General features: G+C 58.5%; 3 protein-coding genes across 3 annotated transcripts; all 3 read left to right on the top strand.

Annotated features, from left to right (window-relative positions):
* Positions 1-387: 387 nt before the first annotated feature.
* On the top strand, positions 388-2,673 carry DUSP2 (dual specificity phosphatase 2). The gene is made up of 4 exons (XM_033100834.1): positions 388-1,012; positions 1,121-1,242; positions 1,476-1,695; positions 1,825-2,673. Exons 1-4 carry the CDS (start codon positions 625-627, stop codon positions 2,037-2,039), a joined length of 945 nt encoding a protein of 314 aa, XP_032956725.1. The 5' UTR covers positions 388-624; the 3' UTR covers positions 2,040-2,673.
* A 3,478-nt stretch (positions 2,674-6,151) lies between these two features.
* On the top strand, positions 6,152-20,466 carry ASTL (astacin like metalloendopeptidase). The gene is made up of 10 exons (XM_033100861.1): positions 6,152-6,197; positions 6,754-6,879; positions 8,621-8,682; positions 9,891-9,981; positions 10,662-10,779; positions 11,454-11,635; positions 14,108-14,189; positions 14,279-14,433; positions 14,838-15,103; positions 20,056-20,466. The coding sequence occupies exons 1-10, from the start codon at positions 6,152-6,154 to the stop codon at positions 20,464-20,466; spliced, it is 1,539 nt and encodes a 512-aa protein (XP_032956752.1).
* A 289-nt stretch (positions 20,467-20,755) lies between these two features.
* Positions 20,756-24,352, top strand: ADRA2B (adrenoceptor alpha 2B). Its single transcript, XM_033100855.1, has one exon. The coding sequence runs from the start codon at positions 21,182-21,184 to the stop codon at positions 22,514-22,516; it is 1,335 nt and encodes a 444-aa protein (XP_032956746.1). The 5' UTR covers positions 20,756-21,181; the 3' UTR covers positions 22,517-24,352.
* Positions 24,353-25,467: the final 1,115 nt, after the last annotated feature.

Genomic DNA, 25,467 nt, shown 5'->3' with positions numbered 1-25,467 from the left:
AATCTGCTGCCCAACCCCGAGTGTTGGTCTCAGTCCTGAAATGGGGGAGGGGAGAGGAAAAAGCAAGTCCTTCCTGCCCAAAGTCTCTAAGTAGGAGAGAGACGGTGCACCCTCCAGTGCAGAAATCACCGGTGGCAGCAGGCTTGTCAATTTTGTGACAAATTCCTCGGGGGAACATCCTGGGAGGGGCAGGGTACAGTGAGAGCAAACGCGGCGACGGGCACCGCGGCCCGAAGTCCTTGGGGAGGGGTTTGTGTATCTGAGAAGCCAATCCCCGAGGACTGAGCAGAACGCGCTTCCAGGCTGCGGCGCGAGGGCGGGGGGTAGGGAGGGGGTTGGGCCCCCCTGCCCCTGGCACACACCTTTCTTCCTCGAGCTGGTCCCCCATCCTCCCCCAGCGCACCCGCCCCCACTCCCAGGCCGTCCCGCCTGCGCCCGCGTGAGGTCGCGGGGGCGGCGCCGGCGCCTTCCTGCTCTGCCCTTGTATGGTGACCCGGGGGGCGGGCCAGGCTATTTTAAGGCTGGACTGCCGGGGCCCGCCTTCACAGACGGGGGAACCGCGCGGAGAGCCCGGGGAGCGCGAGGAGCGGGAAGCGAGGGGAAGCGCGAGAAGAGACCGGCGTTATGGGGCTGGAGGCGGTGCGCGAGGTGGAGTGCGAGACGCTGGGCGCGCTGCTGCGGGAGCCGCGGGAGGCCGAGCGCACGCTGCTGCTGGACTGCCGCCCTTTCCTGGCCTTCTGCCGGCGCCACGTGCGCGCCGCGCGGCCGGTGCCCTGGAACGCCATGCTGCGGCGCCGCGCGCGTGGCCCGCCAGCCGCGGCCCTCGCCTGCCTGCTGCCCGACCGCGCGCTGCGGGTGCGTCTGGCCCGCGGGGAGTTGGCGCGCGCCGTGGTGCTGGACCTGGCCGGCACCTCTCTGGCCGCGCTGCCGCCCGACGGCCCGGCCCGAGTGCTGCTGGCCGCGCTGCTGCACGAGACCCGCGCCGGACCCGCTGCGGTGTGCTTCCTGCGAGGTGAGCGCCCAGCCCTCCCGCGAACCGTGCCGTGCCCTCCTCGCCCAGCTGCGTCCTGCCCACCCCCTGCTCAGCCCTCCCACCAACCGTGCCTGGCCCTCCCCGCAGGAGGCTTCGAGGCCTTCCAGGCCTGCTGTCCCGACCTGTGCTCTGAGTCTCCTGCTCCGGCGATGCCGCCCGCTGGTGTTGAAAACAGCCGCTCAGACTCCAGGGCTTCTTTCTATGACCAGGTGAGTTGAGATCAGGGCTCCTGTCACTGCCCTGTGTGCCTGGCTTGGGTGGCTCCTGAACGCCTCTGTGGGTCTGGATGTCTGCAGCCTATTCTGGGGCTGGGGGTGGGCGGGGGGGCGGGAACGTGTGTGTCTGTGAGTCTCTGCCTGTGTCCCCTTGTGTTCTCATACTCCCGTCTGATCCGGGCAGGCCTGGGCGGAGCAGACCTTAACCCGTGCCTCTCCTCCTCCAGGGTGGCCCTGTGGAGATCTTGCCCTACCTGTTCCTGGGTAGCTGCAGCCACTCCTCGGACCTGCAGGGGCTGCAAGCCTGCGGCATCACCGCTGTCCTCAACGTCTCCGCCAGCTGCCCCAACCACTTTGAGGGCCTTCTGCGCTACAAGAGCATCCCCGTGGAGGACAGCCAGATGGTGGAGATCAGTGCCTGGTTCCAGGAGGCCATAGGGTTCATTGGTAGGAAGGGCCTCAGCGCCAGGACGGGAGGGGCGGGGAAGGCGGGCACGAGGGGTTTAGGGGAGGAACTAGGGCCGGGGCTTCTCCCTGCGCACCTTCCCGCCTGAGCCTCGCCCATGTCCCTTGCAGACTCCGTGAAGGACAACGGGGGCCGGGTGCTGGTGCACTGCCAGGCGGGCATCTCACGCTCAGCCACCATCTGCCTGGCGTACCTCATACAGAGCCGCCGCGTGCGGCTGGACGAGGCCTTTGACTTCGTTAAGCAGCGGCGGGGCGTCATCTCCCCTAACTTCAGTTTCATGGGGCAGCTGCTGCAGTTTGAGACTCAGGTGCTGTGTCACTGAGGCAGGGCCAAGACACACAAGTGCCGCTGGTCCCTGGGAAGCCGAGTGGGACGACTCGGCTCCTCTCAGGCCCCATCAGTCACCTCAGGAAAAGCTTCTCCTTCGTCGGAGCTTGGGAAGCCCACCAGTGGGGGCGCTGGGAGTGCAGGGATCCTGGACTCGCTCACCTGGTGCTCTTCTGCCAGGGGCCCAAGGTCCGGCCCTTATTCAGAGATGAGAATGGAGGCTTTGTCTGCTTCCCTCCTCCTCCCCCATCCTCTGGCAGAAACTAACTGGACTCTACACCCATGGACCCATGGGTCCCACCATCATTTTGAAGCCCTTGGCAGCGTGAGAGCCCCAAGGAACAAGCTGTGACAACCAGGAGCCCCCTCTGGGGATGGCACACCGGGGCCTGGAACCTGAGCCTCTGGGACACTGGGCTGGAAGAAGAGATGCATCCCTTGTGCGTGGACCCCTTGCTTGCATATGTTTGGGAGCATTGCAGGCTGGTGCTGGCCCAGGAAAGTTATTTGTGTTCAACTGACATTTAACACTCCCGCCCCCACTTCCTCCCAGCCCTGTGGGCAGGGCCTGGAAACTTAGCACTTTATATTTATACAGAATCTTGAGGATGTGTTAATAAAATACTGTTTTGTTTAAAAAACAACTTCTCAAGCCTCTGGTCTTAAGGCAATGCCTGAGAAAATGCTCCAAAGCTGTTTCTTAAGCAGAGCTTACCTTTCTTTGTGCAGAGTGGGGGGTGAGGGGGACGGGGAAGGCCTGGGAGGGGTAGGGAGGGAAGAAAGTGAGGGGGGCCCTCAAGGGCAGCAGGCTCCCTCCCCCTCCTGGCCCCAGCTCTCCTCTGCTAGTGGCTTTTCCAGGGCAGTGTCCTGTCTCATCTGGGAGAGGTGACTTCTGGGAGGCTGGCTCCAACCTATTTCTGTTACTGGCTTTGGTCCTGTGTCCAGGACTCAACTGGCCCCATCCACACGCTCCATTCCTTTTAGGAGCATGTGGATGGCTGTGTGTGTGTGGGGGGGTGTCCTGTGGGTGTGGATGTCTTGTTCTTGGCCTGTACACACCTACATTCAGGTGTGTGCGTGTTCCTGTCGCCTGCATGTGTCTGGTGTGCCCGTGCATGTGGCTCCCCGTGGCTGTGCGTGTGCCAGGCCTCTACTTGTCCCCCGTCGAGCAGCACCACCTCTCCACTCGACATCCCCAGGCTGGGCCCCCAGGTCCCAGAATGCCTGTCCATGCTAGGGCCAATGGCAGCCCATTCCAGAGCTCCTTGTCCCCAGAAGGCAGGTGCCTGGTATCTGATGCGGAGGACGTGTCACCGGGGATGGGCTTCATTGCTTTTACACTGGCCCAACTAGCTTTACTGAATGTTGGTTACGAGCCCAGGATGTCCAGGGAGAATGAGGTATCTGGGGGGACACGAGACAGGGCCCAGCCGAGCCAGAGGGGAGGGTGCCTGCCGAGGCTGCGGGAGGGGTTCCCCCCCGAGGCCTGAGGACGGCTCTGTGAGAGCCCATCCTGCTTCAGCCTCCACTCGGAGTGTCCCCTTGCTAACTGTATTTTGTCCTTCTAAACTCAGCTCAAGGGTCTCCCTGCAGAAAGCCATCTGTTAGTCGGGGCATTCTGAGTGCCTGGGGGGCACACTTCAGTGGGACAGTGGGGTTTGTTTACTTACTTATTTATTTTTTAGATTTTGGCTATTTGGTTATTTTTCTTTTATATTTTTTATTTCTATCTTAAGTTGGCAGTGTAGCTTTTGACGGTTAGGGGGGCCAGTTTTGCTTTATCTTGCTGTATTTCAGTTTCCTTGTCTGTAAAATGGGGTTTTATCATTAGCCCCCACCTGTCAGGGTGCTGTTGGGAATTACACAGTGAATCCGTCAAGCTCCTGCACCTGCACCTAGTAGGTGCTCAGGAAGTGTTAGCTTCCAAAGGCCCAAGAGGTGAAGGTTTTCAGGTGTGTAGCTGTGCCTTTTGTCCATGCTGGATCTCACGAGGGCAGGGCCTGCGGTCAGATTGGCCCCATGCCTGGAGTCTGGCACAGGAGGACACTTTCTCCATGAGGCCCAGTGAAAGACAATACCCTGTCCCTCCCTTGCCATGCCATGCCTCTTCCCTCTGCTCCCCGGGGAGAACAGCAGAGATGGGATGGCCCTGAGTGGCCTTTGTTTGGACCTGCCCACAACCACAAGCCCAGCTCCGGTGGGCGGGGGTAGGGTGGGGGGGTGGTATCAGGAGCCGGAGCCATTGGGCCTTCCCACCCTACCCTCACACCCACCCCAACCCATCCCATGTCTACCCCTCCCCACCCTTCCACTCCACCTTCCTCTCCTGGGTTTTTAAGTTCGTCTTCCAAGCAAACTGCGTTTCTCCCTCCCTCCCTTCCTTTTTATTTATTATTAAATTTTATTCTGCTAAAAGAATATATAACATAAAATTTACCGTCTTTACTATTTTTAAGTGTATAGTTAAGTAATGTTACGTGTATTTACATTGTCGTGCAATGGAACTCCAGAACTCTTTTCATCTTGTAAAATTGAGACTCTGTCCCCATTAAACTACTCCCATTCCCCACGCCCGAGAGCCACCGTCCCACATGTGTCTCAGAATCTATATACCTGCTATCAGTTAGTCCACAGTGCCTGTCCTGTTGTGACAGGCTTGTTTCACTCAGCATAATGTCCTCAAGATGAATGGCATTTCTTAACGAAGACTGTTTCCCTCGGGATAATTATCGATTACTAGGATGATTTTGTCTAGCTCTCATCTGTAGGGTCAGCTCTGTGCCTCCTCACGTGTGCTAGTACCCTGCCTGGTAAAGGGGCGTGTCTCATCACATTCTCCCTGTGATTCGATTCCTATTTTTAATTTTTAAATCTTTTCTTCTTTTTTAAAATTGAATTTATGGTGGTAACATTGGTTAATAACATTAGAAGCATTTCAGGTGTGCAACATTATGATTCTATATCTGTGTACCCTAGTGTGTGTGCTCACCACCAGAAGTCTAGTTTCTTTCCCTTAGCATATTTTTGACCCTCTTCACCCTTCTCCATTTGACTCCTACTTTTTGAGAAACGCTGGATTCCAGGCAAGGCAGGATGAGGTGCTTGTGGACAATAGCTGGGACTTTGGTTCTGTGGCTTTCCCTCCACTGGGCATTGGTGGTGTTGGGGGTGTGTCCCCAAATCCTTTGCCTCCAGGATTCAAATCCAGGTGGGTCCCTTGATGACTATATTCTGAGGATGGGCCTTTTCAGAAGCCAAAGAAGTTCAGAGGGGCACGACTAGGGACAAAGAGCTTTAGTTTCTGAATCTGTAAAATGGGGATAAATGCTGATTTTGCAAGGCTCTTGTGGCAAAGACAGGGTAAAGTCCATGCGAGGGTCTAGGTATCCAAGAGTCCCCCTCCCCATGGCAGGCTGCTCTGGGATGTTGGTTACACCCGGCGTTCAGCTGGTGAATTTCCACTGAATCCTGCACTTACCCTTTTTATAGAAAAATAAAAGCTTATAACAATGTAGTGACCTTTCCTTCCTTAGGTAGACTCGGGGGGCGGAGTGGTGCACCTCAGAATCTCAGGAGGCTTCCCCCCCACCCTCCACCCTTGCATCTGACACAGGTGGGGGCAGGAAGGGTGTCTCCCCAGTTGGAGGATGAGGTCCCCCCTGGGCTTGGCCTCAGCACCTTTCTGTGATGTTTCTCTGCCCCCTGGTGGTAGGAGGGGAACTCAGACGAGGCACCCCATGCCCACCGCAATGGGACACCCGCCCCGGGGTGCCTTGTGCCCTGCTTCTCCCCACCCTCTCGCCTACTTCAGCCAGGCCAGGAAGGATATGATCAGGGTCCAGAAGGCTTGGGCCGGGGCTGGGGGTGGGGAACACAGGCAGCAGGGGGCAGGGCTGCAGGTGGAGTTGGGCAGGGAGGGGCTGCAGGTGGAGTTGGTCTGGGAGGGGCTGCAGGTGGAGTTGGGCGGGGAGGGCTGCAGGTGGAGGCTGGAGAAGCTGCTATTTAAGGAGGGGTGATTCTAACTCCGTAGTTAGGCTGTGTCCTTCTGCCAGGATTCCAGCACCTACAGGCCGAGGGGCTAGCTGGCCCACCATAGACAGCACAAGCATGGGCGGCCGCTGGCCTTGGCTGCTGGGTCTGTTCTCTGTATCAGGTAAGCAGCTGCCTCACCCTCCTGTTTTGGCTCCAGGCTGCAGTGCTCTGAATTGGTCTAAATGGCTCGAAAATGGGCCTTCCAGGGGTGTTCCTAGAATCAGCTCCTGGGGGCCCCACGGGGATGCCCTCAGGGAGCAGAGGGCCTGCCTGGCAGGACATGGCAGGGGTGACCTCCAGACTCCTTGTTCCGCTGGCCAGGCCAGGCTTCCCCAGGCCGAGAAGGGGGCTGTGGGGGGGTCTGAGGCTGGCCCACACCCTCTCATCAGCATTGGAGCCCGAGGCCTGTCCTGCCCCTCCTTCCTGCTGCCCCCATTGCTGCAGACATAGATCCTCGGAGCTCAGGACTGCCTTTTGGAGCCCCTTCGTCCGAGTGGGCTCGGCCTCGGCACCAGCAGGGGCAGGCGGGGTGGTCAGGCCGGCTCCCAGGACCCCTTACTGGAGGCCTCCCTTAGTGAAGGGCCTGGGCCTTGGGGTCTGAACTCCCCCACCCCCACCCCATGTCCTGGGGTCCTATCACCAATGGGGGCACTTCGGGCCCTGTATGTCTGGGCCAGGTTGGATCCTAGGAGCGTCCTCACCCTCCAGCTGCCCAGGAGCCTGTGGGAATGTCTTCTCAGAAGGCCTCACCCCTGAGGGGACCCAGACGTCTTGGGACAAGGACATCCCTGCAATTAACCAAGGTGAGGGCACCGTGTCTTGTCGTGGGGTGGTGGGGTATGACAGCCCATGTGGGGTGGTGGGAGCTGTACTGAGTGCTCAGTGGGGCAGAAGAAGCTGAGAGGAAACATGGGGCTTACTCGGGGGCGCTAGTGAGCAGTGGTTCCACCCCCAGCTTCTTCTAAGTCTCTCTTTCTCTATCTTCTCTCCCGGGTTTTTACTTTTATAGGAACGGGGGAAAGCATAGGTTTTTCTAAATGGCCTGATAAAAGCATGGGTCCCTGGGGCTCTCCAGTACTGGTGTCAAGCTCTGTCATTGATGGACGCTTGAATCGGCTACCTGATTCAGGTGTGAGGGGATGAACTGGGGGTACAGATCCAAAGAAGCACGAGGCTCAGGGCCTTTCTGGTGGCAGGGGGGTCTCAAGTAGCAAATGGAACGTGTAGATGTCCTGGGAACAAGCTGGCAGAACTGGAGTTCATTGTTGCAGTGGAAGCGTTGGGGGAACGGGGGACCTTGCCCTGGGGAGAGGGGTCTCTTGCGGATGTGGTGGCCACCATGGGATCTGCCCTCTTCTTTCTCTATGAGCCAACCTGGAGCCCCAGCTCTGCTGAGCTGGATCAGGCCAGGCTGCCTCCTTCTGGTCACTGGGACCCGTCTGGAGGTAGCCAGACCCAATCTGAGGCTTCCCTGGCATTGGGGTTTAGATGCCATGGAGACCCTCTCAGTAAGTGCTGCTGGGGGCCTGACAGTTACGTACCGTGAGGCTCCTGTAGCAGCTGTCAGTCAGCTGATGCTCTTGACCAAGAAGCACCCCATCCCAGCTGCGGGGGATGTTGGCTGCAGAGGCCTCCCAGCTGAAGGTCCTAGGCCAGGGTTACTGGGAAGCTGCTCGCTCCCTGCCCAGGGGGCCGCAGTGACTCATGGGGACCTGGGTCATGGGGACCTGCGTCAAGGTGGGGCGAGTCTTCGGTGCCATGGGGGCCCGGAGCTCCCGTGGGTGCAGCAGAGGCTGCCCTCCAGGTGGGCCCAACTCTTCCAAGGCACTCTCAATCCCTCAGGAAATCGCTTCCAGGAAATCACTCCCACATGCTTCCTGTCTCAGGCTCTGCTTCCAGGAGGCCCACCCTCAGGCATCTGTGGGTGTAAGACCTTCTTCCCAGATTCCTCATGGGGCTGAGACCTTAGGAAAGAGACTGTGGAGAAGGGCTGCAGCTGTGGCAGGGGTTGGAGGGAGAAGAGGAGACAAGCCGAGACAGGGAGGGGATGGGAGGGAGAGCCAGGCTCCTGGGAAACAGTGATCACCCTTCTCCTATGTGAGGCGAGTTGGAATTTCTGTCACCTGCTACTGCAAGGGTCCTGAATACCACACAGAGGGACAGGAATTAGATGGGGAGCGGGGGTGTTGGGTGTTCTGATGAGTGTGGCTTGGGCCCCAGTGGAAGATGAAGTAAGACTGGAAGAAAGCCTGCCCCCAACGCAGGAGGTAGGAGTTGGGATGGGATTATGTGGGCCATGGGGGTCCTGGACTGTGTTTGAGCAAGGGTAGGGTGCGGTCAGTCTGAGAAGCATCATGTGTTGTAAACTGGGGCTCAGGGAGGCTGTGTGACTCTCCTGAGGGCACACAGCCTCAGTGCCCAGGGGAGCTCTGGCTCCAGATGCGGGGGTTGGGGTTGCCTGGCCTAGCAGCCAGGGCCTCTGCTGGGCCGTTCTGACAGCCTGTGTTCTGGGGACCTGAGCCCTTTACATCCCTCCCTTCTCAGGACTCATCCCTGAAGAAACCCCAGAGAGCAGCTTCCTCCTGGAAGGGGACATCCTCCGGCCGGTGAGTGAGTGGGTGTAAACCTCACAGATGGTGGCAGGAACCTTGAAGCCCCTCCCCCACCAGGTGCCATAGGGTGTGACCTGGTAGGAATCCCTCCTTGTTGCTCATAGCTTGATAGACACCTCTTCTCGCAAAGTCAGAATGCATGTTCTATTAGGAATAGCCAGCCTGAATACTAAGGGAGGGTAACATCTGGAATGGTGGCAGCCTGGGAGAGCTTCCTGAAGGAGGGGCTTTGAACCCTCATGACCCAGGAGTGTACCCTGCTCAGGGGGGGTGCTCATGAAGTATTGGGATGAAGGGGGAGGAGCACAGGTTGGCAGGGTGGTGGGTGGGCTGGAGGGAGGTGTTAGTGTTAAACATCACAGCGGGGAGGGCAGCTGGCATGGGGAAGACAGAACAAGGAGTAATGCAGAAGGGTGGCAAGGGTGCAAGGGGGGGTCAGAAAGCAGCAGGTTGGGTGGGAATTGGGGCGACTTGCCAGTGAAAAAGGGAACACACTGTGTTCAGGAGAGCAGTGCCATCTTTAGGAGACTAGAGACAGCAGAAGGCTCTAGAACAGAACAGTGACCTGGTGACAGCAAGACTGTTCTATGGTTTGGAGGCCACCCTGGGATGGCTCAATGTGAGGCTGGGCTGGAGCCCCAGGGGCTGGGCAAGGCAGACAGGCCAGGGTGACAGCCCTGCTCCCCGTTACCCAGTGAGTTCAGAGGTAAGACCGGAATCTGGTAACGCCTTTGGCTGGTGGGGCAGGACATGCCAGGTGAGGTGAAGCCTATGCCTCAAAGGGTTTTGGTTGGCAGAAGACAGAACCAAAGAGCTGTCATGGCCTTAGAATCAGGCCGGGACGGCCCTGTCCCCATCTGCTTTCCACCTCACATTCAGGGTGCTCTGGGGAGGGGCTGCCAGTAGGGCTCTGAGCACTTCTGACCTGGGTCCCCTGGGGCTCTAGGACTCGAGCCAGCACATAGGACCAGTGTGTGGTTTATTGGCTTCATAGTCAGGCGCCAGTTCTGGGTCACGCAGCACAGGCTTGTGCTGTGCCCTGGAATTCACGCAGCTGCGCTCCCGTCCTCTACCCTCTTTCTAATGGTCTCCTGACGCTCAAATGCCTGGGGCCTGCCCCTCACATCTTTAGAGTAGCCCAAGGTGTGGCTCCCTTGGTGGCAGGAAGCTTGGCTGGTCTGAACTCTGCCCTCTCTTTTCAGAGTCCCTTCCGCCTGTTCTCAGCTACCAGCAACAAGTGGCCCAAAATCGGGGGTGTTGTGGAGGTCCCCTTCCTGCTCTCCAGAAAGTATGGTGAGTGAGCTCTGGGAGCCCAGCGCAGCACCCCCACCCCCAGGCCCCTCCCTATTCACTGTGCAGCCAGCATGTGCTCCTCTCTATGTTTTCCCCTCTTCCTCTACTTCCCCACACTCCCTCCACCAGCACCAAAGCGCCCTTCCACCTGCAGCCTCCCCCTTTTTAAATAAAGATGTGGTACATATATACAATGCAATACTAAGCCATGAAAAAGATAACAGTGTCCTTTACAACAACATGGATGGATCTTGAGAGTATCCTGCTCAGTGAAGTAAGTCAGACGGAAAAGGACAAAATCCATATGACTTCACTCATGTGGGATATAAAACAAAAAGTAACAAATGAACTAACAAAATAAACAAAATAATTCAGATCCAGAAGCCCTTTTTTTCCGAGGGCCTCTTGAGCTGGGATGGTTAAGATCCTGGAAGAGCTGACGGGAAGGTACATCTAGGGACTAACTGATCCATTCTGAGACCAATGACTTATCCAGTGCCCCACAGCCAGGGTCTGTCTGGAGTCCAGCTGTCTTCCCTAACGCAATCATGCTGCCTTTTCTTGACACTCCATGTGGGGATGATTTGAAGCTCAGTTCCCCGCCCCACATGCAGACTTCCAGGGGACATGAGGGCTCTGGGGGCTTGGCTGGGGCATCAGCCAGGGTGTGCCTTTCCCAGACGAGCCCAGCCGCAAGGTCATCCTGCAGGCATTTGCTGAGTTTGAACGCTTCACGTGCATCAGGTTTGTCGCCTACCACGGCCAGAGAGACTTCATCTCCATCATCCCCATGTCTGGGTGAGTGCTCCTGGGTGTGTGCAGGGTGAGCTCAGCTTTTTCTGGGTTCAGCCTGGAAGGAGCTAAGCCGTTGTCTAAAACCTATTTCTGTTGCTAGTCCACCTTGGTCCAAATCCCCTTGCTCACTCTGCGTGACTTGCTTAACGTGAGCTGGCCCTCGGCCCAGAAGGGGCGGTGGGGTGGGAGCGTTCCTTTATGAAGCCCTCATCCCCAGCAGACCTCATGACCTGGTGGGTGAGTGCAGGCGTGGTGGGACAGACCTGGCCTCAGGTCCGGGTTCCACAATACAGGAGCCACCTGACTCTGGCCAGTCCCTTCACCTTTGAGCCTCTTCAGCCTTCTCTCTGAAACGAGGGGGATGCCATACCTGCTTCCTAGCTTCTCAGGGGCCTGAGCTAATATGCATGACAGTTTTGATTCAGGCCTGCCCTGGGGGTACCTTCACTTCATGAGCTGCTCACCTCCTCCTTGCAGCCCAGGCTGGTAATGGGGCTCCAGTACACCCATTTCCCAGAACGCCAGGCAGTGAAGGGACTTGAGAAGAGCTAACCTGGGACCAGAGTCCAGGGGGGCAACCACATATTGGTCTCATCCATCCTTGGGAGGGGAAGGCGGGGTCTGCCCTGGCTCACTCTGGGCGGCTGCCCGCCTGGCTCCCTCTCATGGCCCCACAGGTGCTTCTCTGGTGTGGGGCGCAGTGGAGGGATGCAGTTGGTGTCTCTGGCACCCACCTGTCTCCAGAAGGGCCCGGGCATCGTCCTGCACGAGCTCATGCACGTGCTGGGCTTCTGGCACGAGCATGCACGGGCTGACCGGGACAGCTATATTCGTGTCAACTGGAATGAGATCCTCCCAGGTAAGCCAGGTGGTGCACAGGCCAGGCTAGGCCTGCGAGTCCATGGAGAGGGCAACACGTGGGCCAGGCCCGAGGAGTTGCCTGGCTATTTGGAAGAGGTTGTCTATCTTCTCTACCATCTGCCTGTCTCCCATGGGGAATGTGGGGTGCCCCTGCTCTCTGAGACCTGGGAGGTGGCCTGGATGCTGCTGCTCCGGGCTCTGAGCCTCACGTGCCCCCCTGAAGTCAGGCCTGGGCTGGGGCGTCACTTCTCCTGTACATTGGCGGTTACCTGAGGATGGGGAGGTGGTATCTTAGGACCTTGCTCATCATGTACCCAACTAACAGTGCCGCATGCGCAGGGTACCACCGTGTGGGTGGGGGCAGGGCTGTGTTCTGGTCGCAGGGACTGAGCCCAGCAGAGGCCTGGAGGTCGTGGGCTGCAGGTGCCCCGTGTCAGAGGCAGGCGGCAGAGTGCAGTGCTGTAGGGGCTCAGTGCCTGTGACAGGGGCACTGGTGGGCACGTGGCATGGAGGATGCTTGGGGCAGCTTGTCTGGGGAGAGGGCCACTGCACCACGTGCCAGTGAGGAGCGGCTGTGTTCTGGGACTAGTGCTAGGTGCAGGGGTCTGATCCTAGTCCTGGAGGGACCCTGCCCTTGTGGGGAGACAGCCTGATTTAGAGGTAAGAGGGAGAGAGACAACTGCTTTGTGAGGGAAGGGAGTGGAGGAGGTGCATGGTCAGGAGTTTGGTTTGGGGTGTGGGAGCAGAGAGATGGACCTGGAAGCCTTCTTGCAAGTGGAGGGCTTCTGGTGCGCGCGCCGCCTTGGCTGCTGCTGCTGTGGGTATCTGAGATAAGAGATCGGCATCATGGAGCCCCAGAGAAGGGGTGCCCTGGGGGGACAAGGGTAGCCCCTTACATGGGGAATGGAGATTAGAATTAGTCTAGGGAAGTATGTGTGTGTGTGTGTGTGGGGGGGGATTGTGACTCTGTACCCTGAAAACAGACTATAATCCTTCCAACTGCTCATAGAATACTTGTGAACGCGTATCATACGACAGCATAAAAACTTCCAATTTGAAAAAGTGGAGTTAATACAAATGTTTTGATCATGATGTAAAGTAAAAAGTAGAAACTAATAACAAATCAAACCCCCAAATTTCTTCCACTTGGAAATTACAGTTAAAAACCAAACAAACAGCAAACTTTTCTCTTACCTCTGGGATTAAAGAAATTGCAGGAATTAAAAAAGAATTATGAAAACACATTAGAACCAGTGGTTCATAGCTAAAGCAAGGCTCAGGGAAAATGTGTAGACTTAACTTGAATTGAAATGTTTACTTTGTTCTATTTAAAAAAAAATAAAGCAGGAAGGAACTAATGAAGGTAAAAGCAGAAATTAATGAATTAGGAAACAAACAGCACTAATAAACTCAAGAGCTGTTTCTTAATAATAAAATAGGTTAAAATACATGATACTCTAATGGGATAAAATGCTTGAGAATAGAGAAAAATGAGAGTATATTTATACTTAATATGTACAGAACAGACTCTGCTAGGATACACAAACTAATAATAGTGATTAGCTGTGGAGTGGAGAAGTGGGGTCTCAGAAGGGGGATAGAATGGGAGACTTACTGTGTATCTTAAACTTTTGATTTTTAGAACCAGATGAATACATTGCCTATTCCAAATTACATTGAACAACATAAGGGTTTTTAAAAGGAAGAAATGAGCACTCTCTAGGGGCAGCTATTTCAAGTGGTGATGGGGTGCCATTTGATGGGTGGTAAGGGGGCTGTTGGTGAGCAGGGGAGGGTGATTATGGGAAGGGTGTGGAAATGGCAGGGCCTGGGGGCATTGAGGGGATTGGGGAGGAGTCTACAGGCTGCAGCTCTTCTTTCAGAGTCTCTCTGAAGGGCAGGAGAGAAGTCTGGGGAGGGAAGCTTGCTCTTTCAGGCTTGGAGCACCCAGGTGACAGGGAGAAGTGGGTGCCCTGGCCAGCAGGGAAGTGCTGGACTCCGAACCTGGGTGTGGGTGCTGCTGGCATAAAGCAGGAGCAGGTAGGTGAGGAGAAGGCACTGCATCTTGCCAGCAAGGGGCATCCAGGACCCTCTGAGAGCGTGAGTTTGTGGACGCTGTAGATGATACAAAGGCAGGTCTTATACAAGGCGAGCTTGAGAGGAGGAGGAGAAGGAAGGGTGGAAAGAACGCTTAGGAGGCGATGGTAGGCAAGCCATGAGGTCCCTGTGATTCCATATCACCTGGTGCAGGTCTGGACCCCTCCCAGGGCAGGAAGCAGTAGGCAGTGAAGGCAGGAAGAAGATGGGAACCAAGAACCAGGGACCAGGGGTGGTGGGCGGGTGGGGGGCAAAGGGAAGCACATTTGGTTGTAGTTTTGGACCCCTCAGCTTAGGTATCTATAAGCTCCCAGAAGCCCCTTATCCCCCTGCACCCGCTTCCCTCTTTCCCCATCAACAAGTACTTTTTCAGGCTTTGAAATCAACTTCATCAAATCTCGGAGCAGCAACATGCTGGTGCCCTATGACTACGCGTCCGTGATGCACTATGGGAGGTGAGGCCCTTCCCTTTTCTTCCTCCCTCTGCACTGCCCGGCCGGCCCTGCTGTGATCGCGACTCAGGCCCCTGCCTGCTGGGTTCCAGGCTTGCCTTCAGCCGGCGCGGGCTGCCCACCATCACACCGCTCTGGGCCCCCAGTGTCCACATCGGCCAGCGATGGAACCTGAGCACCTCGGACATCACACGGGTCCTCCGGCTTTATGAATGCAGCCTGAGTGGGCCTGGCCCCCGTGGGAGAGGTGAGTAATGGGGGAGAATGATTTGAGGAACTTGGAGAAGGTTCTGATACTGAGGTGGTGTTGATGAAGGTGACGTGGTGGGAGATGAGGTTGCAGAGGTGAGTAGGGCGAGATCAACGGAGGCTAACCAAGGCAACTAGTTATCCATTTAAGAAAAAACGAATTCCTAACTCACATCATGCACAAATTCCAGAGGTATACAAGACTTACATGGAAATGGAAAAGCTTGAAAGTTTCTAGAAGATAGTGGGCAGTGGCTCGGCGGGGGCAGAGCGGGTTATGATATCCGTGAGAGCAGCCCTGCATCCTGTGCATGAAGCTGAAGGCCGCTCTGGCTCTCCACAGCTGGGCCACAGACTTCCCCACTGTGGTTCTGGGACGTGACCTCCTCTTTCCTGCTCCAGGGTTCCAGGCCCATGACAAGGGCGGGAGCCCCACTCCCGCCTCTCGACCACACCTGCAGCAGCTGCTGGAGGCGTTGTTGGCAGAGTCCAGGAGCCCTGACCCCGGTGACTCCAGGGCTGCCAAGAGCCCACCTGCCCTGGAGAAGTTCGGTGTGGCGGCCTCTGCAAGGCGGCCTCAGACCCCGGCCCCCGCCCCAAGCTCAAGGCCTGGTGCAGGCGCTCCTGGTCTTGCCCTGGAGCAGTCCCGGCCGGCCCAAGTGCCCACTGTACCTCCAGCCCCATCTCTAGAAGCAGAAGACCAGCCAGCACTTCTCCAGGCTGCCTGGGGGGACTCAGTTTTGGGTCACTTCAGGGGGATGCCTAGAGGTGGTGACTGTGGCTTCTGCCCCTAAGCGGCGAGTGCATCCTGTCGCCAGAGCAGCTGGGTCTCATAACCCTTGGCCCCTCTAGGCGACAACCCTGTGTTCCAACCCCAGTCTGGCCTCCCTGTCTGAGGTCCTGGCCTCTCCCTCTGCCCCATCCTTCCCCACCAGTTCCCCCAAGGGTTCCTGGGGATCGAGGGGCCCTCAGGTCTGTTGGGGAGGAGGCAGGCCTGTTGGGGATACCTGGCTCTGCCTGCTGTCATGGATGCTGGGATTGGGAAGTGACATTCTCCAGGCTCCAGAGAGAGGGGCTGGAGGGGTGAAAAAGAAGATTCCAGCCTTGAAGGCTGTGGAAGTCCTATAGCTGAGGCCCAGCCTCCCAGCATGGACTAACAGGCCAGGCCTTGGGGGGAGACCTGTGGCTGGGAGCCTGGGAGCCTCCAGCCCCCAGCCCTGCTCTCCAGGAGTCCCACTCCCTCCCCTGCAGTGCAGGAAGGCTAGAGAGTCAGCAGGTGCCCCCATGGGGAGATGAGGGGGAGCTGGGGGCCCTCTAGGACTACACAGTGGGGAACTCGTGAGGCCCCTCTGCACAGGACTGCGAGCTCCTCTCCACCTGTGTCCTATTTCCAGGGAGCCTTGTTCCCCACCCTGGCTGTACTCCCCACCTCCCCCTGGACCCCTCACTTCTCCCTGTACCCCTACCTCCCGGGCCTTGGCTAGAGGAGGCCCTGGAAGGTGGCTGGGGGTGGTTACCCTGCTTGTCCTCCTTTAACCAAGCTCTCTCCCCTCCCCAGCAACTGGCCTCCTCTGTGAGGGCTGTTCTAAGAGTGAAGAGCGTCCCAGGGGTGCCGGGGAGCAGGCCAGCAGCCCTGTGGCACTGTTCTGTAGCCACGGTGGGTGGGGGCCGGAGCCCCTGCCCTGTCCCAGGGAGGCCGCTGATGTTTGGGGGAAGACAAATAAAGTGGGGTACGCGTTCCAGGCGTTGGGCTCTGGGCTGTGCTTACTACCACCGCCTCCCCCCCCCCCCCACCGCTCCACCCCACCACACCCCACCCCCCACACACCCTGGAAGGGCCCTCAGCTGGTCTGTCGTTTTCCAGAGGAGGAGTGGGGGCTGCACATTCTGGAGGTTGAGGCAACCACACCTGTGATTGGATGCAGGGGTGAGGGGTCCACTTAGAACACTGAGGACAGAGGGGAGCGGCAGGTCTCGGGGGTGGGTATGTGAGGTCTGAGGCTGTTGGACCTGGAATGAGTGGGTGGGTCAGGGAGTGTGGGGTGAATGAGCCTGGAGTTTGGGACAGGAGTGCACATTGGGGAGTCACCAGCATGGAGGTAGGTGCCCTGGGGCAAGATACAGTCACCCAGGAAGAGCTCAGGTACAGAGGAAAGGGTCCCAGGGATGAACCCGGTGCTGTCACCGCACATGGGGTTCCTCAGTCTCAGTCGTTAGCATATGTGCCCAAGAATTCGTAGCTGTGGGGGGCTGTCCTGTACGTTGTAAGATGCTTAGCATTTTTGCTCTTACCAGATGCCAGTAGCAACTCCGTTCCCACTGCTGTGACAGTCAAAAATGTATCCACACATTGTCAAATGTGCCTTGTAGGGGAAAGGGCAAACACTGGTCTCAGTGACAATCACAGATTTAGAGTTTGGGAGAAGAAAAGGGGGCTGAGAAGGGGTGTCCGGCAAGGAGGGAGCAGAACCTGCAGAGTTCCAAGGACAAGGAGTGGCCCAGTGTATAATACTGCAGAGAAACTGAATAAGAAGAGGACACTTGGTGGCGTGGGGTCATGGATGAGCCGCCAGAAGATTCCGTGGAGGGTTAAGGAGAGAATGTGAGGGATTAGAGACAGTGACATGGTGACAAACAGCTGGAGAAGGTGGCAGCTGCAGGGGCAGATAGGGCTTCCTAAGGGGTGGGCTGCTCTGCATAGTGACCCCTGGAGGGGACAGTGGAAGGAGCAGGGTGCTGGGGACATGAGACGGCTTGGGGTCCGGGATACACCCAGGGACTTGTCCTATGAGGGACATGGGGCTCAGATGCAGGTGTCTGCAGGGAGGAGCTCCTGTCTGACAGCCTGGGAGCTGCGGGGCAGGGGCAGCAGTGAAAGTGAAGCCAATTCTGAGAGAGGGAAACGAGCTCTAAGAAAGTCTGGAGACTTGTGGTCAGGAGTTGAAAGCTAGGCCAGTCGATACAGTGAGTGTTCTGTTCCGGAAACGGCAGCCGCTGGTCAAAGGCAGAGAGAGTGGTGGATGATTTAGTTCTGACCAGGGCTGGGGTTTGTCAGGCAAGTGTGATGGCGGGAGAGAGGATGACCGACTTACATTAGACGGCAAGGCTCGAGGGTCTGGGAACTGGGGAGGCTGAGGCATACAGGGTCGTCTGGGAAGAAGGGTGCCAGGGACTTGAGCCGCTGGGGCTTCAGGGGACAGACAGCCTCAGGGTGAAGTCCTGTTGGGGACTAGCCTAGTGGGCTCTGAGCTGCTGGAGCCCTGGCCCAGCAGGACCTGGGACCAGTCTCACCTCTCAGGCCTGCAGAAGAAGTGGCTCCAGGGCTTCTGGCTAAGATGGCGTAGCCCTTGCCTCACTCTCACAGCCGGGGATGGGACAACTGTATCCTTCCTTTGGGAAAGATGATACCAAGTCACTTTTCCCTCATGGCCCCCCTTTATAACGGCATCCCTGGGGACACCTTCATTTGGGCACTACCTGAGAAAGGCTCCTGTATGTTATCCACCCATTGGCACCTCTGCCACTGCCCCTCGCTGTTCACCAATCTCAGCCAGGTATTGGGGACAGAGAAGAGACAGTGGTGCTGTGTGCAGAGTCAGGGAACGTGGAGAACAGGGTAGCTCCCTCTGCCTGAGACAGCGGTGACAGGTGAGTAGACCTTGAAGAGAGAGTGGGGACCCCCCCAAGGATAAAAGGAAGGGCAAGAAGGGCGTTTCTGGCAGAGCAAACAGCCACTGGAAAACACTGGAGCCAGGGGAGCTCAGGGCATGCCCAGGGGCCAAAACGTGGCCTGGTGGGGCCAGTGCCTGTCACTGCCTTCCCTCTCTGCACATGTGGCTGGCCATGCTCTGGTTGTAGGTCTGGGACTGAACTCTGGCAACCCTGGTGGGATGGGGTGACTGTTGAAAGTCGGATCTACTTGAAGCAAGTCCTGGACTCTGACTCACGCAGGGCTGCGTGGGGCAGGCAGCCTGAAGGTGTGCAGGGAGACGGTGTGCGGGGAGACGGTGCGCGGGGAGATGGGAGGCTGCAGAAAAGAGTCGGTATCCAGTTATGTAACGGTCCCCACTGCCCCCAAAACCAGAGGCACATGAGGAGTGGGGGGCTGGGAGATGGCAGCAAGTGACGCAGAGCCTGGGGCAGTGGCTGAGCCTCATACATGTCTGTACACTGCCCCTGGTTGTCCCCTCCTGGCCTGGTGCTGCCCCTTCAGGGAAGGCCCAGGGGAGAACCCCTCAGTGGGAACTTGCAGGGAGGACAGGATGGGGCAGGGGAAGGAGTAGAGCAGCTCTGGCCTCAGTTCCTGCAGAGTCCTGGACGCCTGGCCTTTTAAGGAAAATGGGTGGGAGACAAAGGCTGATCCTGGTCACTGCCTCTGGGGAGATGCCCACTGGGCCCCCGCCCTGAGTATGATTGGAGAGGGTGAAAAAGTAGTCCTTCCCAAGCCTGTTTGGGTGGCCAGGGCACTCCGACTGCACCACCAGGGAACAAGGATAGGCAGGAATTTGCTCAAGTGGCTGCGACCCAGGCTCCAATGACCACCTCTCTGTGCTTCCTCAATGAAGGGGTTGCTGAGACCTCTCCATCCCTGGCAGCTGTGGGTCCGCTCCCTGCCCAGCCCAGCCCAGCCCAGCCCAGTGAGTTGGGGAGAATGCATCCATAAAACCTGTTTCTGGAGGGGGCCAGAGAGGCTGGCTGCCCCCTCCGAATCTAGCCTAGACAACTGGATTCACCTGGCTGGCACTCTCTCCTCACAGAGGGTCTGCGTAGGCTGGTAGAAAGCAGGGACAGCAGGAGATCAAGGAGGAACACCGCGGGGTCTGCGGTATCACCCATCTAAGCCTGGATAGGGAAGAGAGCCATTGTCTGTGAGGGCAGAACGAGGTCATGCTCCCTGCTCCCACGAGGATGGAGCTGGCAGGAAGAAAGGTCCACTGGGTATGCTGGCTCAAGGCGGCTCCTGTGGCGCAGCCCTACTTTCTGAGGCAGATTCATGCTCATTTACATAGAGGATGTCACGCAGAGCTGTGCGCTAGAAATGCAAGGCCTGCCTCTAGGCTGGGGTGATAGCATGAGGGGCTCCAGAAGCGGCAGAAAAAAATCGCCCCTGAGGCTGCCCAGGCGGGCCCTGGTGGCAGTGGCCACAAGGACAGTGGGTAGGAACAGGGTGCCTGAGGGAGAGTCGCGGCTCCGCAGCTCTTCCATGCCAGGATGGGGGTGGGCGGGGTGTGTGCTTAGTGGGAAATTTCTTACCCCAACTCTTCCTATCGCCACCCGAGAGGGGCGTGCAGCGTGCACGTGGACAGTCACCAGGACTGGAGGAGCAAGGGAAGCTCCTACCTCACAGCTGCCTCTGAGACCCGCTTTTCCCCTGAGACCCCTCCACTAGGTCTTGCTCTGCGCTAGGAGACGTCCTCTTCTTATTGGTCAAGAGGTTGAGTTTGCCCAGCGCCCCCCGCCTCCGAAAGAAACCCTTGCCTGTGTCTCGGTACTGCTGAGATTTGAGACCAAACCAGTTCTCCTCTTACCTCTTTGCCCTTAAGGGAGGAAACCAAAGTAGATGCAGGAGAAACAGGACAGCTGAAACCATAAATCTCCAAGCACTTACCTGTCCCACCAGCCTGGAGTGTTTCAGGCGCCCAGGTCCCGGCGTGGACGCTGTGTCCCGGCGGATCGCGGGCGGCGGCAGGGGGCGCTCGTCATCCGGCCAAGCGCACTTCCCCGGTCTTCGCAGGCCCGACGGGGCTCAGTCCCGGCGAAAATGCATTTGGGGACCGGGTCCCAGGCAGTCTCCCCGCTTCACCACCCCCTCCGCTTGGCTTCTTCCTTCTCGGGCGCCGTCATGGTTGTGGTTTATTGTGCTCTGGTGCCCAACACATCCATCCACGCTCTCCTTGGGGCTCTTGGGCGACGGGAGCAGCGATCCACTCGCGCCCACCTTCCTAACCTCGGGAGCTCGGCCCCAGCGCCGCAGTCCGCAGGGGAGAGGTCCACCTCCGTGCCCGCGGCCCCACCTGCGCAGCGTCCCTGATCCCCGCGCCCACCCACCCTTCCTCTTTTGCAAGCGTCCTTCCCAGCGTCTCTAAGATCCCAAATGTGGGGCCCGTTGGATCCTTACGCACCGAGGCTGGGGAAAGGGGTGGGGGCTTCGGGGCGGAGGTGGGGCGCGGGCAGGCTGCTGGCCCCTGCTCTCCGCGCTGCGCCCCTCCACCCAGCCGCCGCTCGCCGCCCGCCCCGCGCCCGCCCCGCCTCCTACTCCCGCCTCCAGTCTCCTCCCTCCTGCAGCCGCCGCTCAGCTCCCCAGTCCCCTGTCGCGGACGGCTGCCTGCAGGCGCGGCTCTGGACGGGAGCGAGCGGGCGACGCGGCTTCCGCACCTCCTTCGAGAAAGGGCGACGCGCCCCCGGCGGCCTGCGGGCCCTGCGCCCCCTCGTGCGTCCCGCTGCCTCGTGGGGAGAGGGCGCAACTTTCCCTGGCCCGGGCAGGGAGGGGACGGCAGCGGGACAACTTGGGAAACTTCTCCGGGGCGGACAGCAGGGACACCGGGCGCCGGTGGAATAGGATATAGGAGAGCGGTGGCTGGTCTCCGGCGTTCCCCAACCTCCTGGGTCCTTCTCCGCCTGGCCATGGGACTCCATGGCGCTCAGCGCCGCCTGGGGTGCGACCCCATCGTCTAGCCGCGCTGGGTGGGACAGCGCTGTCGTCGACTGGGTGAGCAGCGCCCCATCTGGCCGCGTCTGGCCCCGCCATGGACCACCAGGAGCCCTACTCCGTGCAGGCCACAGCGGCCATCGCTGCAGTCATCACCTTTCTCATTCTCTTCACCATCTTCGGCAACTCACTGGTCATCCTGGCGGTGTTGACGAGCCGCTCGCTCCGCGCCCCGCAGAACCTGTTCCTGGTGTCGTTGGCCGCAGCCGACATCCTGGTGGCCACGCTCATCATCCCTTTCTCGCTGGCCAACGAGCTGCTAGGCTACTGGTACTTCCGGCGCACTTGGTGCGAGGTGTACCTAGCGCTCGATGTGCTCTTCTGTACCTCGTCCATCGTGCACCTGTGCGCCATTAGCCTGGACCGCTACTGGGCCGTGAGCCGCGCGCTGGAGTACAACTCCAAGCGCACCCCGCGCCGCATCAAGTGCATCATCCTCACCGTGTGGCTCATCGCAGCTGTCATCTCGCTGCCACCCCTCGTCTATAAGGACGACCCGGGCCCCCAGCCCCGCGGGCGCCCACAGTGCAAGCTCAACCAAGAGGCTTGGTACATCCTGGCCTCCAGCGTCGCGTCCTTCTTCGCACCCTGCCTCATCATGGTCCTCGTGTACCTGCGCATCTACCTGATCGCCAAACGCAGCCACCGCAGAGGTCCCAGGGCCAAGGGGGGCCCTGGGAAGGGTGAGTCTAAGCAACCCTGCAGGGTTGCTAGGGGAGCATCAGCCAAACTGTCAACCCTGGCCTCTCATCAGGCTGCTTCTGGAGAGGCCAACGGGCACTCCAAGCCCAATGGGGAGAAGGAGCAGGGGGAGACCCCTGAAGATCCTGGGATCCCCACCTTGCCACCCACCTGGCCTGCCCTTCCCCACACAGGCCAGGGTTCGACAGAAGGAGTCTGTGGGGAGTCTCCAGAGGAGGAAGTTGGCGAGGAAGAGGAGGATGAGTGTGAGCCTCAGGTCTTGCCGGTGTCACCTGTCTCAGCTTGCAGCCCACCCCTGCAACAGCCACGGGGCTCCCGGGTGCTGGCCACCCTGCGTGGCCAGGTGCTGCTGGGCAGGGGCATGGGAGCTGCAGGGGGGCAGTGGTGGCGTCGGCGGGCTCAGCTGACCCGAGAGAAGCGGTTCACCTTTGTGCTGGCGGTGGTCATTGGCGTCTTCGTGCTCTGTTGGTTCCCCTTCTTCTTCAGCTACAGCCTGGGTGCCATCTGCCCACAGCACTGCAAGGTGCCCCATGGCCTTTTCCAGTTCTTCTTCTGGATTGGTTACTGCAATAGCTCGCTGAACCCTGTCATCTACACTATCTTCAACCAGGACTTCCGCCGTGCCTTCCGAAGGATCCTTTGCCGCCAGTGGACCCAGACGGCCTGGTGAGCCGCCTGCCCACTGCCCTTATGGGGTTGGTGCCAGGTGGCACCAGGACCACTCTGCTTCCTGCCCTGTCTTATGTGGCCACGTCCTTGGGGCTTTCCGGTCCCTTCCCAGGTCCTGCAAGCCTCATCTTGGGAGCCCCCTGGGAGTGACCTGGGCAGGGGTGCCGTTCAAAGGGTCTAGCTGAAGCCCCCCCGCTGGCTTGGCTGTGGGGGGACATCTTCCTCCATGCCTGAACGCAGGCAGATGGAGGAGGCCTGGACCTTCCTGAGTGTGGCAGACGCCAGGCTGAGGTAGAGCACCTCCTTCCCAGAACCGCAGACCTCTGCCAGCTGATGGGTGCGCTTCCCTTCCTCGAGGACCCTGTGTTCTCTGGCAGGCCTGGTATTTTGCTGCCTTCTCACCTCCCCCGTAAAGAGCAGGAAGCCAGCCTTCCATTCTCCCCAGGAGGCCTGCTGCTGAGGAGGAGGCAGAACCGATGGCCTGTGGACCCCATCAAGTGCCGGGTGGGGGTTTACGTGCAGGCACTGTCTCTGGGCCCTTCTGCCCCTTTCCCCTGCTTTTGGATTCATAGCTCCTTTGAAGGCCAGAACTGTGGACTGTTTCCCACCTGCCACCCTTCTGGGAGAAGTGTGGGCACGTGGAGGCTTCAGTGGGGGATTCTGGAAGCCTGGCCTCTGCCTCAACAGGACAACCCTGATCACTAGCATTCACCCCCTGCAAAATCTGGGGCGACAATAGCTTGCCGCCTACTTGCTGCAGGGAGATGAAAGGCGTTGCAGAAAGCTTTGAGCTCCATGGGGAAACGCACTAGAGGAGCAGAAAATGCGATCAGGTGGTGATATAAAAGTCCCCTTTCTCTGTGTTTACCACCACTTGTCTTCCTGTAGACTTTTGTTCTGTGCCTGGAGTGTGTGAATTCCTACCCCAAACTGGGAGTGGCAGACAGAACCCCTCTTGCAGTTAAAGGATTACTTTGAGAATATGTTCTTGTGCCTGCAGACGTTTGAGTTATTATGTGCATGACAACTTCTTGACACTTCACCTGCAACACCAACAGGGTTTTCTGTGGCTTGGGCCAATGGGGGGAAGTCTTTTGTCATCAAGCAGGCAGATTGTTTCCTCGAGATAGCTAAAAATACCCACACCCTGGGAATGGTCTGACACGAGAGCCTGTGGCCAGTGACAGAGCTCCCAGGCAGGGTACAGGGGTGGAGCAGGTGAGCAAGGGCCCGGTGGATCCTTGGGGGAGCCTCTCACTGGCATGCAAGGCAGGGCTCCAAGCCCCAAATGGGTCCCTGTGACGCACAACTGATCCTGCCCCGGGTGGATGCCAACTGGCCCGTCTGACCCAGCCGTGTGGCTTCACCCCATCGTCGGGGCTCCAGGGGCCTCGCCCTCCTGGTTCTCTCCCCCACCCCAGATGCTGGCACACAGACAATTGGGAGCACATGAAGGATGTTTCCTGTGTTCCCCGTGGGAGTGCCTGACTTCAAACATAAGCCAGTGGGCATCTTAGCTGGGGGTGGGGCAGAGCGGCAGGGCACTGTTGGCACATCAATGAACCTGGTCAGATTGAGAGGAGTGATAAGAGCGTTTTCTAGGGTGGAGAGAATGGAGGGGATCAATCAGAACCCCTCCTTGGGAGGGGGGCTATCCAGCTCATCCCGTGGTGTCAGTGTGAAGATAGGGCATTGCCCTGGGGTGGAGCTGGGAAGGTGGTCCAGGGGAGGGGCTGACCTGTGACATCTGACTGGTCTCGCATGTGCCCTGGAGGACCCCTGCTATTATTGCCTTGGCCCCCTTGTGATATGCAGGTCTTTTTTTAAAAGCCTGAGCTATTTTATAAATAAAGGATATTTTGTAATAAGCACTCTGTGTCCTCGTCGCCCAAGGGCTGCAGGGAGTAGTTATTCCTCAGCTACGGGTAGCAAACTCAGCATTGGATCCCTCCCAGGGCCAGTTGCCCTCCCCGCCTCCAGGCGTGGCTGGCGGGTACCCACCCAGCTGCCTGCTTCCTTTGTCCTCGCATCATCCCTTATTCCTCATTACAAGTCAGTGGAGCAGGGAATGGCCAGAGAAGTCTGAGACTGGCTGCTTGGAGAAGGACAAAGTGGGGGGCTTCCTAGAGGAGGTTTCCTTTGGGCTGGGTTTTGGGGGAAGAGCAGGAGTACACCTGAGGCGAGATAGGAAGGTGTTTCGGGCAGGGGAACAGCATTCAAAGGCTGCTGTGTGTGGTGGAGTTGACAGTTTGAGAGTCAACGGGAAATTGGCCCTGCTGGGAGATGAGGTATAGCTGTGGGGGCCGCGGAGGTGGCCAGACCCCATTCACACGGGAAGGACGGGCACTGCGGAACACTGCAAGCTGCTGCCGCCTTCAGTGAGGGCACGAGAGCGAGCAGAGCTGATTTACTTCAGACTGTCTCACACTGAGATTCAGTTAGGATGTCAGGGCTGGCGTCTCCTGATCTCCGGATGAGCCCCTGAGGCCCCAGAGCCACCCTGTGAGTCTGGTTAGGAGTCCAGTCCACCAGGCCTCCTGTCTGTCTTAGGCCAGACAGCAGGCGGATGCAGGGCCAGCAGGAGGCTGGGGCGTGGTAGGGGGGTGCCAATGGCTGACCAGGGGGGGTGAGGACTGAGAGGGGAAGGTGGGGGAGGACAGTGAGGCCGCAGGGGCTGGAGGTGTGAGCTCACCCCCCCTCCACCGTGACCCAGGATTCACACTTCCCGGTGCCATGGCCTCTTCAGGGGAGACTCCATGTATCCACAAATGTAGGTGCACTTGGGGACGTGGAGCTCCACTGAAGACTTACCAAGAAAGCCAGGCCCTGCCCTGAGGGGCTCCCAGCCCTTCCCACCCGCTGGCGTCCACCTTGAAGTCCCTGAAGCCTGACGAGGGCAGATCAGAATAGTCCACCTGACTGGTTACTGAGTTGATTATTCTTCGGGCACTC

This window comes from Rhinolophus ferrumequinum (genome assembly GCF_004115265.2).
Source record: "Rhinolophus ferrumequinum isolate MPI-CBG mRhiFer1 chromosome 13 unlocalized genomic scaffold, mRhiFer1_v1.p Super_scaffold_3, whole genome shotgun sequence".
NCBI lineage: Eukaryota > Metazoa > Chordata > Mammalia > Chiroptera > Rhinolophidae > Rhinolophus > Rhinolophus ferrumequinum.
Note: the sequence above shows the minus strand (reverse complement) of the source record. Positions and strands in the feature narration are given on the sequence as shown.

What these genes read in the sequence shown, in the direction of transcription:
- ADRA2B (XM_033100855.1), top strand. Translation starts at nt 21,182, where the DNA reads ATGGACCACCAGGAGCCCTACTCCGTGCAGGCCACAGCGGCCATCGCT.
- DUSP2 (XM_033100834.1), top strand. Translation starts at nt 625, where the DNA reads ATGGGGCTGGAGGCGGTGCGCGAGGTGGAGTGCGAGACGCTGGGCGCG. An exon ending in TGCGGTGTGCTTCCTGCGAG is followed by an intron (nt 1,013 to 1,120) that starts GTGAGCGCCCAG and finishes CCCTCCCCGCAG; the next exon opens with GAGGCTTCGAGGCCTTCCAG. An exon ending in GGGCTTCTTTCTATGACCAG is followed by an intron (nt 1,243 to 1,475) that starts GTGAGTTGAGAT and finishes CTCCTCCTCCAG; the next exon opens with GGTGGCCCTGTGGAGATCTT.
- ASTL (XM_033100861.1), top strand. Translation starts at nt 6,152, where the DNA reads ATGGGCGGCCGCTGGCCTTGGCTGCTGGGTCTGTTCTCTGTATCAG. An exon ending in AAGGGGACATCCTCCGGCCG is followed by an intron (nt 8,683 to 9,890) that starts GTGAGTGAGTGG and finishes CTCTCTTTTCAG; the next exon opens with AGTCCCTTCCGCCTGTTCTC. An exon ending in GCCTGGCCCCCGTGGGAGAG is followed by an intron (nt 14,434 to 14,837) that starts GTGAGTAATGGG and finishes TTCCTGCTCCAG; the next exon opens with GGTTCCAGGCCCATGACAAG.